Source organism: Scyliorhinus torazame, chromosome 12, assembly GCF_047496885.1.
Source record: "Scyliorhinus torazame isolate Kashiwa2021f chromosome 12, sScyTor2.1, whole genome shotgun sequence".
Lineage (NCBI taxonomy): Eukaryota > Metazoa > Chordata > Chondrichthyes > Carcharhiniformes > Scyliorhinidae > Scyliorhinus > Scyliorhinus torazame.
Window position 1 is genome coordinate 5,694,484 of NC_092718.1, and position 15,589 is coordinate 5,710,072.

At 48.2% G+C, this 15,589-nt stretch overlaps 1 protein-coding gene across 5 annotated transcripts in view; it reads right to left on the minus strand.

Annotated features, from left to right (window-relative positions):
* The window catches only part of dennd4a (DENN/MADD domain containing 4A), a 241,784-nt gene that overhangs the window by 53,320 nt on the left and 172,875 nt on the right, over positions 1-15,589 (minus strand). The window contains exons 18-21 of one of the 5 annotated variants that reach the window (XM_072470320.1): positions 7,458-7,605; positions 5,644-5,772; positions 5,308-5,424; positions 1,381-1,524 (exon numbers count right to left, since the gene is read on the minus strand). In XM_072470320.1, the coding sequence (XP_072326421.1) occupies positions 1,381-1,524; positions 5,308-5,424; positions 5,644-5,772; positions 7,458-7,605 (538 nt within the window). Of the gene's footprint in view, positions 1-1,380; positions 1,525-5,307; positions 5,425-5,643; positions 5,776-7,457; positions 7,606-15,589 lie in introns of all 5 variants that reach the window. The other 4 variants (XM_072470319.1, XM_072470323.1, XM_072470322.1 and 1 more) reach the window with 4 other exon arrangements.

Consider the following 15,589-nt stretch of genomic DNA (forward strand, 5'->3'; position numbering starts at 1 on the left):
GCAGACCAAGGCAGGCCAGCAGCACGGTTCAATTCCCGTACCAGCCTCCCCGAACAGGCGCCGGATTGTGGTGACTAGGGGCTTTTCACAGTAACTTCATTGAAGCCTACTTGATTTTCATTTCCCTCTCTCACACACTCACTCTCTCACACCACGCTCTCTCTCTCTCTCTCACACACACTCACTCTCTCTCACACACCACCAAGGGAATGAATTTCTTCATCTGCCCCAATGCTTCCAGACTCTTGTGGTCCGGCAGCCTCGCCCTCCCCACCCAGCCTAGCAGCCAGCTCCTCCCTCATCCGAGCCGGCCCAGTCCAGCCAGGTCTGGCAGGCAGTCCCCCCTCCTCTCTCTCTCTCACTGCCCCCCACCAATACTTCTCTTTCGGGAGCACTTTCTTGGCCACCAGTGTTTCTGGTCCTCCAATCGCAGACTGTTTCTCTCCCACATTTGCTGATGGGCTCACAAGTGAGAGATTCTGTCAGAATCGTGCACTCCACTTACTGGCAATTTGATAACTGCCTCTGGAAGCCACAATAGGGGAGGGCTTCGTCGGCCAGATCCTGCCCATGGCTTTGCGTTGGACAAGCCTGCTGTAATCTCACCTTGAAGATTGTTACAGTCCTTGACTTACAACTTTATGGTTTATGGAGCCAAATAAACCAGTGATTTGAATGCTGCCTGAGGATCACTCAAGTATTCAGGAACAATCTGAATATTTTAATCAAACTAATTAAAGTGTCTCTTGATCTCTTATTTTCCATTTGACTGTCCTCTGCCAAGGCCTGGGTCCAGGAAACCAAATCCATTTTATATGCCAGTTGCTCAGTTATTTACGGACAAAGATGGGGTAGACTTGACATTTATTCAATGTCTCTTTTCCATCCTTGCACATCGGTACGAGTCCACCCATAGCTTTCTCTTGAAACAAAATTTCTGTTCTGTAAGTGTTGTGCCCCTTTCAAACATGAAGAAATGTTAGATATCTCAAACTCTCTCAGAATTTCAGCGAGAAAGGCCTGTTTGGCTGCATAACAGTTTACAAACAACTTTAACCCTATTATTTCATTTTTTTAAAAGTTAAAAAAAATTAATTTAGAGTACCCAATTATTTTCTTTTCCAATTAAAGGGCAATTTAGCGTGGCCAATTTACCTAACCTGCACATCTTTGGGTTGTGGGAGTGAGACCCACAGACACGGTGAGAATGTGCAAACTCCACACGGACAGTGACCCAGACCCGGGATCGAACCTGGGACCTCAGCGCCGCGAGGCAGCAGCGCTAACCACTGCGCCACCGTGCTGCCCAACCCTATTATTTCAGACATTCAAGTTATGCTCTTTACAAATATGTAAAATCCATAAGTGGGGAGGACGTACATGAGCTGGAGTCGCTCTCCTTTTTGTCATCTTTATCCATTGCTTGACCCACTGCAGACTGCTCAGATCCAAGGGCTGAAGACAGGTCTCCTCGTCGAACCTCTTCTTTCGATAAGGAATTATATCCAAGATCTGACTGCCCACCTTGAACACAAAATACACATTTTATGGCAATAAGGTACTTCTTTGAAACATACGCTTACTTTTGTGACATTGAACCAAGTTTTGTTTTGAAGTTGGAACGTATACTTCCTCCTTCTCCCAAGTGTCACATTTTGCCGACAGGATAGGTTCTCCTTCCGAGGCTCTCGTGGGATGTCTGGCTGATGAATGTTATACGAGACACATTGTGCAGCTGAAGAACAGTAAATTCAGCCACTATTTGCGGGTGAGGATACCTGAATGTGGGATGGGGGTGAGGAGGCTTGAATTCATATCCTGCTGCTACGGCATCTGATAACGAAGCTGGGTGATAGGGAAATCCTTGTTGTTAGGTCCATATTCCACTCCAAAATTCAGCACCAACGTGAGATGAAATGCTACATTGATACAGAACTTCTCTCTGGGCTGGTAGACATTTCACATTTTTTAAGATCTACAGTAACCAACAATTCTACTTGAGCCCACAGCACCTTCAGATAGAGCAGCACAAAGGGCTAGTGGACTCAGCTATACCTAGATGCACAGGCATTTGTAAATTTGAAATTAAACAAATTATGTTTATTTGCAAAACTTAACTAGTATAGTTGTAATATTAAATGGTGGCTAATTGGGCTAATGCACAATGTCAGCAATCTTTGTGAGTGAGTGAGTGTGGGCAGCACAGTAATGCATTGGTTAGCACTGTGGCTTCACAGCTCCAGGGTCCCGGGTTCAATTCCCGGCTTGGGTCACTGTCTGCGCGGAGTCTGCACGTTCTCCCCGTGTCTGCGTGGGTTTCCTCCGGATGCTCCGGTTTCCGCCCACAAGTCCCGAAAGACGTGCTGTTAGGAGAATTGGACATTCTGAATTCTCCGTCTGTGTACCCGAACAGGCGCCGGAATGTGGCGACTAGGGGATTTTCACAGTAACTTCATTGCAGTGTTAATGTAAGGCTACTTGTCTCACTAATAAAGATTATTATTATTACTGTTACAACTACAAATTGATTGAGCATTGGCTCTGATCAGCTTGGTTTCAAGCAAAATGTCTACACATCTCTGCTCCTTCACACAAATAAATCATTCTTACAGCAAAATACAATCCCATGGCAACACACAAAATGACAGTAATTTCTACTATTCACCCGCCTCATCTCTCTCTGCTGCACCGTTGCTTGGTCAAGGAATTAACTTTGTCGCAAAGCATATTTCATGTTATTTCTTAAATTAGCCACTAGGAGGCGCACTATGCCATCATTGGAGTGCCACCTTCTCTCCCGTCCTTGCTGTGTAGTAGCGGCTGGGTTCTGCCTCCAGATCTCACCTGCAAATAGCAGCTGAATATACTGTTCTTCAGCTGCATGTCACCTTCTATCCAAATACTCCATTCATCTGAAGAATCTCAGATCTGTATCTGACCCCCTATTTATTCCCCCCAAAAGGTCTTTTTTACAATTCCCTAATGGGACTTGGCGCCGCTGGCCAGCCCAGCATTTATTGCCCATCCTTAATTGCCCTAAAAGGTGGTGGTGAGCTGCCTTCTTGAAACGCTGCTGTCCATGTGGTGTAGGTACAGTGCTGTTCGGGAGGATTTCTAGGATTTTGACACAGCGACAATGAAGGAATGGCGATATATTTCCAAGTCACTTCTGTCCTTGTCCTTCTAGATGGTAGAGATTACTAGTTTGGAACGTGGTGTGGAAGGAGCCTTGGTGAGCTGCTGCAGGGCATCTTGTAAATGGCAGTGAATATTTCAGGTGCCAGTCAAGCGGGCTGCTTTGCCCTGGCTGGTGTCGGGCTTTTTGAGTGTTGTGGGCGTGTTATCCAAGTGGAGAGTATTCACACTCCTGACTTGTGCCTTGTAAGTGGTGGACAGGCTTTGAAGAGGCAGGAGGTTGACTTACTGGCCACAGGATTCCTAGCCTCTGACCTGCTCTTGTAGCCACAGTATTTATATGGCTGATCCAGTTCAGTTTCTGGTCAATAGTAATCCCCAGGATGTTGTTAGTGGGGGATTTAGTGACGGTAATGCCATTGAATATCAAAGGGAGATGGTTGTTGGAGATGATCATTGCCTGGCACTTCTGTGGGGCGAATGTTACTTGCCACTTATCAGCCTAAGCCTGAATATTGTCCAAATCAAAGAACAAAGAAAAGTACAGCACAGGAACAGGCCCTTCGGCCCTCCAAGCCTGCGCCGACCATGCTGCCCGACTAAACTACAATCTTCTACACTTCCTGGGTCCGTATCCCTCTATTCCCATCCTATTCATGTATTTGTCAAGATGCCCCTTAAACGTCACTATCGTCCCTGCTTCCACCACCTCCTCCGGTAGCGAGTTCCAGGCACCCACTACCCTCTGCGTAAAAAACTTGCCTCGTGCATCTCCTCTAAACCTTGCCTCTCGCACCTTAAACCTATGCCCCCTAGTAAATGACCCCTTTACCCTGGGAAAAAGTCTGACTATCCATTCTGTTTATGCCCCTCATAATTTCTACATATGGACACTGACTGGGTATAATAAATGAAAATAATTTCAGTACCCCAAAGGGACAGCCTGACTTCAACACCAATGAAGAATGACTTTAATCAGTAGATGATCAGTAACCAGCTCAGAATTAATAGATGGCACATACCCAAAATACACACACAGCTCTAACCAAGCATTGAAAATGAGGCTTGAAAGAAACCTCCAATGCACAGGTTAAACAAATCAACTTTCAGGCTCATGGTGGCCAGAAGCTTTAACAAGCAGATGAAAGGCATTACTGGCAAACAAGAACTTTGCAGAGAATGTTTTTCAATGCAGAGGACATTAACTAACTTGGATTAGTTTGAATGTTTGCTCAAAGATTCCATGGAGTGCCCATTAGTGGTGAGCCACAGACACACAAAGCAAGACTCAAACATGCATTCTGAATGTTTGCTCAGAAATTTGTTCCAACCTATTCTGCACTTTTTGCAGTGATTATCATCCAAAGCAAATAATCTTGCAAGTGATTTATGATCCTTGAGGAAAAGGAGAGGGAGGCAAATGGATCCACAAATGCCACTGTGCTATTTTCTGTTTCTTGTAACCTTCTATCATTTGGAAGACGTTTAAACAGTAGAATCTACAACACACCATTCGTGCAAATTGTACTGTAAACCTATTCGAGGGCTGAACTTTAGCAATACAAATTAATTTAACATCAGTAAATTAATCAGTCAACAACCGATTGCAATGAGGAAATTTAAAGTGAATGTGGGCCCAGAATTGGACTCGCACAAATATAAAGTGCTGATTCACACACCGACTTACTGCACTGAAGAGTTTACGGCTGTGACTCGCAATGGATAAATCTGTGATCTGGGTGAAGTACTAAGTGGATGGAACACTCGCTTCCACATAACGTGAAGTGGAAGGAGGAAAAACAAATAGGAAAACCACTCTGGGCAGCTTGCCAGTGTCCAGTGACGATGGAGGTGACCTAATAGGATCCTGGGAGCGCGGTGGCCCCTCAAGCTGGGAAAGTCATTTCCAGAAATGTTCAATCCACTAACTGAAGGAAACGGTGTCCTGGACTATCCGGGTAGCAGCCTTTTACTGGATTGTTATCTCGGGCCACTTTAAATATACTCCAGCACCTTAGAATGGAAAAAAAAACATGCAATTTTCTCATTGTTGAGGGAAAAAAATGGTAAGAATAACAAGGAATTAATAAGAAAACTAAAAGCTATGAGGAAATCAGAACAGAAACAGAAAAGAAGGGTAGAGAAAGCACACAGTGGACAGTAGACGATTACCTGAAAACATACGCTCACTCTTCATTTCTGAGCAAATCCAGGGAGAGAGAGATGGAACTCTTTCATACAAGGACTCCTGGCAGCCATATCCACAACTCAAGCTACAGCCAAGCCTAGCTGCATGTACAAGGGTAGGAAGGTGGGGGATAAAAGTAAAGCAGGGAGGGGAAGAGAACAGGTCATCACGAAGCAGGAAATCAGAAGCCATGTAAGATGAGCATAAACAGATGATTACAAACAGGCAGATGGACAAGAAGGGACAGTCAAAAGCAATGAACAAAATAAAAGATAAAATAACTTTGAATTGACAGATATTGGTGAGACCGTTAAATGTACCTGTGCTAGATCTATCATCAGTGGAATCTACTTTCATTAGCTCAGAGCTGAACTGGGGTTGCTCCACAGTGTTAGTGTCATTAGAGCTATCCATACTGCCGTGGCTGACAGCATCCAGGTCACTGCCATCTGCTTAGAGAACAGAACAGATTAGATCAAGTTACCAGGAACTACCAGTTCTTTCCAGCCAATTCACTCCCCTTGTTGTCTAAAAGCCCCATCGCATGGGTGACTCGGTAAGTGGCACGAGCTGCAACGATTGCAGTGACCACACGTGTTGCATGCTATTCGATGACGGGACAGCATCAAAGCTGAATCAGAGCCCGTCCCACCGGATATGCACCCATGCAGTGTCCCAGCAAGGATTGATGCTTTGGTTTGACACAGAACACAGCAGCCGGCAAAATTTGTTCTTTCTGAGAAACAACATTTACACTTCCGGTCCCCTCTCACTGTGACACTGTATTCCTGACATGGTATCAGAAGAGAATCTGTGTGAAACCCGGTCAGGAGGTACAATACCATAGCAGTCTGGGTATAGTATAACTGCTAAACAGCTCTAAACACTTGTCTGTTAGAATATTGAACCATTTAAAAAAATAAATTTTAAATACCCAATTCTTTTTTTTCCAATTAAGGGGCAATTTAGCGTGGCCAATCCACCTACCCTGCACATCTTTTGGGTTGTAGGGGTGAGACCCACGCAAACACGGGGAGAATGTGCAAACTCCACACGGACAGTGACGCGGGACCGAACCCGGGTCCTCAGCGCCGTGATAGCAGTGCTAACCACTGCGCCACTGTGCTGCCTAAGAATATTGAACCATGTGGGATGCTGCTCCACCACTGGGCAGATTGTTAGGTACAGCTAGCATCACCAATATTGTGTTATATCTCTCTCGCTGACAGCAGCATGAGGGAAGAGTATTCCCCGAATTATAGACTCAACTATGTTGATTAAAATAAACTGAGGTTATGGTACTCATGGTCTGCATACATAGATTCTCACAGATAATACCTTAGTATTAAAATATTTCCAGTTACAGGAATAGCAATGTAAAAAGCTTAATGAGTACAGAAAACTCCACATCAAAATTAAATTTGAATCAAATTATACTTGATAACGACGCCTCCATTAAATGCCCTCTACGCTGCCTGAAGTACCGCAGACAGGGAAACATCTGTACTCCTTGCAATAGCACAGGCCCTGACGTGGAACTGCCTGTCCCATCCCAAACAAAGCGGCCCATGGGTCACTAACACTTTGCTTTCATCAGATGTTCCACATGAAGAACAGTGTGCCAGGTTCGATTCACAGTCTTTGCTAAACGAGGTGTTCTCACCGAGTGTGGCAGTGACATCAGAAGGCCTCCTGCCCACGTTAACATATAACCAACCGTACATGCCTGCTGCATGCAACATTAAGCTTTTGTAGCAGGAAGCAAAAGTAGTTAAATACAAGATTGAGTTTTACATCTTATTACTACACTGAAAGTGGTAGCATTGCCAGAATTAACAGTAAACCTGTGCAACAACTGAAGTCATATGCCAAGATTATTTGAACTATATGTTTTCCTGTACTCTTTATTAGAATTCTAGAAACAAACCAAGGTTAAAAAAACTCCTCTCACAAACAGAGAAGTAAAATTAGAATCATTTGGTTCACTAAGCCCTGGAGGGTGACAAATGGAAATATTGCAACCCTCACTAAATGTACCAACTTTATCAGCTCCAGGACTAAATGTGCCCCTGCATAGATTAGCTGAAGAGGAAATGCTTTCTTAATTCCACAGTCTGTCCAATGCGAGGCCTACCCGAGAGCACCGGAGTCTGCGGTGGGTTTGCTGGAGCCTTTTTCAAAGCCCTGCGGAACTGAGCTGTTGCAAGCACCACATTCCTCATCTTCATCCACAGAAAGAAGCCGCTTCTGTTGCTCGATGGCCAAGTACTCTCCAAAACAGCCTGCAGAAAATCAACGGAGATCCGCTATTAGCCCGCTGCCAAACCAAAGAAGAATGCTTCCTTCGAGGACACAAAGTCCAATTGTTCAGGGATATGTGCAGAGTTAGAGTTTACTCACCCTCCAGGCGGCAGGTTAACGCCTGTTTTTTAAAATAAGGGGATTGGTAAAGTCAGTCGGGGATTAGACATCCTGGCTCCTGTGTCAACCTCAATTGTCCTCATACAGTCCAAATGGCAGAAATTTGCCATGTGACAAGTAAACCACAATGGACAGATGCATATAAAGCACAACAACTTCTATCTCAACTGGAAAACATCCCAAAGTGCTGCATAAAGACGCAATAAAAAAAATGGATACCAAGTCAAATGAGGAGCTATTAGGATGGAGACCAAAAGCTTGGTCACATAGGTGGGTTTTAAGAACCTTAAATGAGGAAAGGTAGGTGGAGAGGCGGACGGATTTAGTAATCAAAGCTCAGAGTACAGCATTTAGTCTGTCCATGTTGGGGCGTTGGCGTTGGGGGATTGCGCATGAAACCACATTCAGGGGAACAAGGATTGTAGGAGTGAAGATTACATTGATAGGAAGGGTTGACGCCACATGGAAGATTTAAACACAACCATGAGAATTTTAAATCTTAGGTATTGGCATCCAGGAGACAGTGAGGTCAGAGAGGAGACATATAGCTTGCAAATTGGACTTGGTGGGGAATTGGATACAATTATGGGTGAGTTGGCATTTATGGAGCAAGGGAGAGAATTTGAATCATCATGCATGGTTACGGGTTTTAACAACAGGAGAGCTAAAGTCAGAGTGGAGTCAAGTGGGCAGCACGATAGCATAGTGGTTAGCACTATGGCTTCACAGCATCAGCGTCCCAGGTTCGATTCCGGCTTGGGTCACTGTGCGGAGTCTGCACGTTCTCCCCATGTCTGCGTGGGTTTCCTCCGGGTGCTCTGGTTTCCTCCCACAAGTTCCGAAAGACGTGCTTGTTAGGTGAATTGGACATTCTGAATTCTCCCTCTGTGTACCGAACAGGCGCCGGAATGTGGCGACTAGGTGATTTTCACAATAACTTCATTGCAGTGTTAATGTAAGCCTACTTGTGACACTAATAAAGATTATTATTATAAGTTACAGAGGAGGAATTGGACACTCTGTCATGGAGTCAGGGTTGAACAGGATGCCAAAGTTGCAGACAGTTTGGTCCAGTCTGAGGCGATGCTTAGATGGAGGGTGGAATCAATGGCCCAGCACACAGTTTGCAGAAAGGAGTGAAGACGCCATAGACTGAAATATGCACCAAAAGCAAAATGAGCAACTGCATCACTGACAAATTCTGATGCGAAGTGGTTGGGGGGGGGGCCTTGCTGCTAAAGGAATGAAAACAAGTCAATACGTTTGTTATGGTACTGCACTGTGCATTTATAGGAATAAACCCCTAAAAATGTTGCCCTGGAAAGCAAAACAGAAATGCACAATGATTGAGTGGATTGAAGAATTTATCCAGTAAATGTGTTATTCACACTATCACTCGATCGTGTGTATGAAGCACACTCCTTCTCTGTTTGAAAAAGGGAATAAATATATCCTAAAGAGATGGATCACTGTTCTCTTCTTGCACTATTAAACAGCTAATGACAAACCAGTTCAATCCCATTTAGTTCCGTTTGAGTCAGTAGCAACATGCATCACAAGCAAAACTGGTCGGAGGAAGCTGATGAGAGTTTATCTGAAAAAGTACTGTCCAACTGTACATTGCACAGAAAAATTAGTCAATGTGAAGTTTTCATGAAATTGTTTTTCATGCCGTAGAATGACAGTGAATGGTTGAAACAACAAAAGCATATTTGGCTATGGAGGTTGCAAACACAGTGATTCAACGATTAATTACACCTTATGGTGACGTAGAGAGTGACGGGGACTCAGAATGATGGCGCGCAGAGTGATATGGACTGGGAATGGTGGGAAAAGATTATACAGACTGGAAAAGGTGGAGTTACAGAGTGATACGGATTGGGAATGGTGGGGAAAAGATTATACAGACTGGGAAAGGTGGGGTGCAGTCAAAAGCCTATTCTTCGAGTATATGTACAGGTATCATTCCATGGAAACAAACCCTAGTACATCAGTGCCATCAGGAGATGAGGGGGAAAAGCAATAAAAAGTAGATGGAGAGAAAGACAATATTTTTGCCACTTTATAATTTAACTTCAGTCATTCGAGCATGGGAAAGGAGTGGGGTAGTGGGTACAGTTTGGCAATGTTCTTGCAAAAAAACTGATAGGTGCAATGGACCAAATAGTCTCTTTCTGTGCTTTAAGTGTCTATGGTTCTATTATTCAACTCACAGGTTAAGAGAGCTCAATGTCACATGATGGATGGCAGGCAGGATTAGACATTGAAATGTACATGTTGAGGATCTACCAAGCAAGGTGGATAAAGGGGAACCGGTAGTAGTATTTGCAATTTGTTAAGGTGGCATATAAAAGATTACTGCAGAAGAGACAGCTTATGCTGTTGGGGATGATACGTTGGCAATGTGTTCCAGGTGGTGAGTACCGGAACGCGTTGCCAGGGGAGGTTGTGGAAGCAGATACATTGACGGCGGAAAAGGCATCTTGAAAAACACATGGATAGGATGGGTATAGAGGGATACGGCACAAGGAAGTGCTGAGGGTTTTGGCAAAGGTCGGTATCATTGACTGGTACAGGCTTGGAGGACCAAAGGGCCTGTTCCTGTGCTGTATTGTTCTTTGTTAGCATGGATAGAGGATTGGTGAACTAACAGGAAACAGAGTCGGGATAAATGGATCATTTTCAGGTTGACAAACAAATATAATTAGTTAAATGCTGCAGGGGTCAGTGCTGGGCTTCAACGACTCATAATGTGTATTAGTGACTTCGCTGAAGAGGCCGACTGTATTGTAGTCAAATTTGCTGATGGTGGAAAGATCGGCAGGAAAGCAAGTTGTGAGGAGGACACAAAGAATCTGCAAAGGGATAGAGACAGGTTAGGTGGGTGGGTAAAAATTTGGCAGATGGAGTATAATGTGGGAAAATGTGAAGTTGGCCTCTTTGACAGAATAGAAAAGCATAATATTATTTAAATGGAGAGTCTGCAGAATGTTGCAACAGTTAGCTTGTAAGTACAGAACATAATTAAGAATGTTCTTTATTGCAAGAGGCATGGAGTATAAAAGTAGGAAATCGTGCAACATTGGAGAGACTGCACCTGGAGTACTGTGTATGGCTTTAGCCTCCTTGCCCATGGTGGAATATACTCGCATTTCAGAGCAGGTTCACCAGGCTGATTCCTGGCATGACCGGGTTGTCTTATGAGGACAAATGAGTGGGTTGGGCCTATGTTTATTGGAATTTAGAAGAATGAGAGGTGATCTTATTGAACAAACGAATGGAGGCCATTCGGCCCCTCGAGCCTGTCCTGCCATTCAGTAAGATAATGACTGATCTGATTGTAACCACACTTCTGCCTACACCTGATAACCTTTCACCCTATTGGTAATCAAGAATCTATCTAGCTCTGTCTTAAAAGCATTCAAAGACACTGTCTTTTGAGGAAGAGTTCCAGAGACAACCGACCCTCAAAGAAAAAACATCTCCTCATTTCCCTCTTAAAGGAGTGACCCCTTATTTTTAAACAGTGACGCCCTAGTTCTAGATTCTCCGACAAGAGGAAACATCCTCTCCACATCCACCCTGTCAATACCCTCTCAGGATCTTAAAGGTTTTGATCAAGTCGCCTCTCACTCTGCTAAACTCCAGTGGATACAAACCCAACCTGTCCAACTTTTCCTCTTAAGATAACCCACCCATTTAGTTTAGTAAACCTTCTCTGAACTATTTGTAACACATTTACATCTTTCCTTAAATAAGACGACCCATATTGTACACAATACTCAAGTGTGGTCTCACCAATGCCCCTGTGCAACTGAAGCAAAACCTCTCCCTACTTTTGTATTCAATTCCCCTCACAGTAAACAAGAACATTCTATTAGCTTTCCCAATTACCTGCTGTACCTGTATACCCGCCTTTTGTGATTCATGCACTAGGACACCCAGATCCCTCTGCAACATCTCACTATTTAGATAATAAGTTTATTTTTTATTCTTCCTGCCAAAATGGACAATTGTACATTTGCCCACATTATATACCATTTGCTAATTTCTTTGTCCACTCACACAACCTATTGAGTTGGATGATCAGCCATGATCGTGATGAATGGCGGAGCAGGCTCAAAGGGCCAAAAGGCCTCCTCCTGCTCCTATCTTCTATGGATCTATATGTATCTATGTCTTCTTGCAGCCTCCTCACAAGTTACTTTCCTACCTTTGGGTTGTCAGTAAATTTAGCAACCGTACTTCAGTTCCTTCATCCAAGTCAATTATATAGATTGTAAAACGTTGAGGCTCCAGCACTGATCCCTGTCGCACACCTTTCGTCACATCCTGCCAACCAAAAAAACTCTGTTTCCTGTTAGCTAACCAATCTGCTATCAATGCCAATATGCTACCCCCTACATCAAGGTCTTTTATTTTCCACAATAACCTTAGATACGGCACCTTACCAAATGCCTTCTGGAAATCGAAGTACAGGACATCAACTGGTTTCCCTTTATCCACCACACGGAATCACAGAATATACGGTGCAGAAGAGGCCCTTCGGCCCATCGAGTCTGCACCGACGCATGAAAAACACCTGACCATCCTACTTAATCCCATTTGACAGCACTTGGTCCACAACGTTGAATGCCCTGATGTGCCAAGTGTTCATCCAGGTAAGTTTTAAAGGATGTGAGGCAACCCACCTCTGTAACCCTCCCAGGCAGCGCATTCCAGACCGTCAGTACCCTCTGGGTAAAAATGTTTTCCCTCAAACCCCCCCAAACCTCCTGTCAGTTACCTTGAACCTGTGTCCCCCCATAACTGACCCTTCAACTAAGGAGATCAGATGGCCCCTATCCACTCTTTCCATGCCCCCTGTCCGTGCCCCTATCCGCCCTGTCCGTGCCCCTTTCCGCCCTCTCCGTGCCCCTATCCACCCTGTCCGTGCCCCTATCCGCCCTGTCCATGCCCCCTATCCACCCTGTCCGTGCCCCTCTCCGCCCTGTCCGTGCCCCTATCCGCCCTGTCCGTGCCCACGATCCGCGCCTCATTCCGCGCCCCTATCCATCCTGTCCGTGCCCCCTATCCGCCCTGTCCGTGCCCCTATCCCCCCTGTCCGTGCCCCCATCCACCCTGTCCGTGCCCCCTATCCGCCCTGTCCGTGCCCCTATCCGTGCCCCCTATCCGCCCTGTCCGTGCCCACGATCCGCCCTGTCCGTGCCCCTATCCGCCCTGTCCGTGCCCCTATCCGCCCTGTCTGTGCCCCTATCCGCCCTGTCCGTGCCCCGATCCGCCCTGTCCGTGCCCCTATCCGCCCTGTCCGTGCCCCTATCCGCCCTGTCCGTGCCCACGATCCGCCCTGTCCGTGCCCCTATCCGCCCTGTCCGTGCCCCTATCCGCCCTGTCCGTGCCCCTATCCGCCCTGTCCGTGCCCCTATCCGCCCTGTCCTTGCCCCGATCCGCCCTGTCCATGCCCCTATCCGCCCTGTCCGTGCCCCTATCCGCCCTGTCCGTGCCCCTATGCGCCCTGTCCGTGCCGCTATCCACCCTGTCAGTGCCCCTACCCGCCCTGTCTGTGCCCCTATCCACCCTGTCCGTGCCCCTATCCACCCTGTCCGTGCCCCTATCCGCCCTGTCCGTGCCCCTATCCGCCCTGTCCATGCCCCTATCCACCCTATCCCTGCCCCATCCGCCCTGTCCGTGCCCCTATCCGCCCTGTCCATGCCCCCTATCCATCCTGTCCGTGCCCCTATCCGCCCTGTCCGTGCCCCTATCCGCCCTGTCCGTGCCCCTATCCGCCCTCTCCGTGCCCCTATCCGCCCTCTCCGTGCCCCTATCCGCCCTCTCCGTGCCCCTATCCGCCCTGTCCGTGCCCCTACCCGCCCTGTCCGTGCCCCTACCCGCCCTGTCCGTGCCCCTATCCGCCCTGTCCGTGCCCCTATCCGCCCTGTCCGTGCCCTATCCACCCTGTCCGTGCCTCTATCCGCCCTATCCGCCCTGTCCGTGCCCCTATCCACCCTGTCCGTGCCCCTATCCGCCCTGCCTGTGCCCCCTATCCGCCCTGTCCATGCTCCTATCCACTCAGACCCGTGCCCCTATCCACCCTGTCCGTGCCCCTATCCGCCCTATCCGTGCCCCTATCCGCCCTGTCCGTGCCCCTATCCGCCCTGTCCCGTGCCCCTATCCACCCTGTTCGTGCCCCTATCCGCCCTGTCTGTGCCCCCTATCCGCCCTGTCCATGCTCCTATCCACCCTGTCCCGTGCCCCTATCCGCCCTGTCCATGCCCCATATGCACCCTGTCCGTGCCCCTATCCGCCCTGTCCGTGCCCCATCCACTCTGTCCGTGCCCCTATCCAACCCTATCCGTGCACCTATCCACCCTGTCCGTGCCCCCTATCAGCCCTGTCCGTGCCCCCTATCAGCCCTGTCCGTGCCCCCTATCTACCCTGTCCGTGCCCTCTATCCACTCTGTCCGTCCCCTATCCACCCTGTCCGTGCCCCTATCCGCCCTGTCCATGCCCCTATCCGCCCTGTCCGTGCCCCTATCCGCCCTGTCCGTGCCCCTATCCGCCCTGTCCCTGCCCCTATCCGCCCTGTCCCTGCCCCTATCCGCCCTGTCCCTGCCCCTATCCGCCCTGTCCGTGCCACTAGCCGCCCTGTCCGTGCCCCTATCCGCCCTGTCCGTGCCCCCATCCGCCCTGTCCGTGCCCCTATCCGTCCTGTCCGTGCCCCTATCCGCCCTGTCCGTGCCCCCTATCCACCCTGTCCCTGCCCCTATCCGCCCTGTCCCTGCCCCTATCCGCCCTGTCCGTGCCCCATCCGCCCTGTCCGTGCCCCTATCCGCCCTGTCCGTGCCCCTATCCGCCCTGTCCGTGCCCCTATCCGCCCTGTCCCTGCCCCTATCCGCCCTGTCCGTGCCCTATCCGCCCTGTCCCTGCCCCTATCCGCCCTGTCCGTGTCCCTATCCGCCCTGTCCGTGCCCCTATCCACCCTGTCCGTGCCCCTATCCACCCTGTCCGTGCCCCTATCCACCCTGTCCCTGCCCCTGTCCGTGCCCCTAGCCACCCTGTCCGTGCCCCTATCCGCCCTGTCCGTGCCCCTATCGCCCTGTCCGTGCCCCTATCCGCCCTGTCCGTGCCCCTATCCGCCCTGTCCGTGCCCCTATCCACCCTGTCCGTGCCCTCATCCGCCCTGTCCGTGCCCCTATCCACCCTGTCCCTGCCCCTATCCGCCCTCTCCGTGCCCCTCATAATCTTGTACACCTCGATTAAGTCCTTCTTCCGTCTTCTCTGCTCCAATGAAAACAACCCAAGCCTATCCAACCTCTCTTCAATTTTTAAAAATAAGATTACCCAATTATTTATTTAAATTTAAGGAGCAATTTAGCGTGGCCAATCCACCTAGCCTGCATATTTTTGGGTTGTGGGGTGAAACCCACGTAGACACAGGCAGAATGTGCAAACTCCACATGGACAGTGACCCGGGGCTGGGATCAAATCCGGTCCTCGGCGCCGTGGGAAAGCAGTGCTAACCACTGCGCCACCGAGCTGCCCCCCCCCTCCCCCCCAACCTCTCTTCATAACTTAAATGTTCCATCCCAGGCAACATCCTGGTGAATCTCCTCTGCACCCCCTCCAGTGCAATCACATCCTTCCTATAATGTGGTGGCCAGAATTGCACACAGTGCTCCAGCTGTGGCCTCACCAAAGTTCTATTCAGCTCCAACATGACCTCCCTGCTTTTGTAACCTATGCCTCAATTAATAAAGGCAAATAGACTATGTGCCCTTTTCACCACCCTATTAACCTGCCTTTCTGCCTTCAGAGATTCATGGACAAACTTGCCAAGGTCCCATT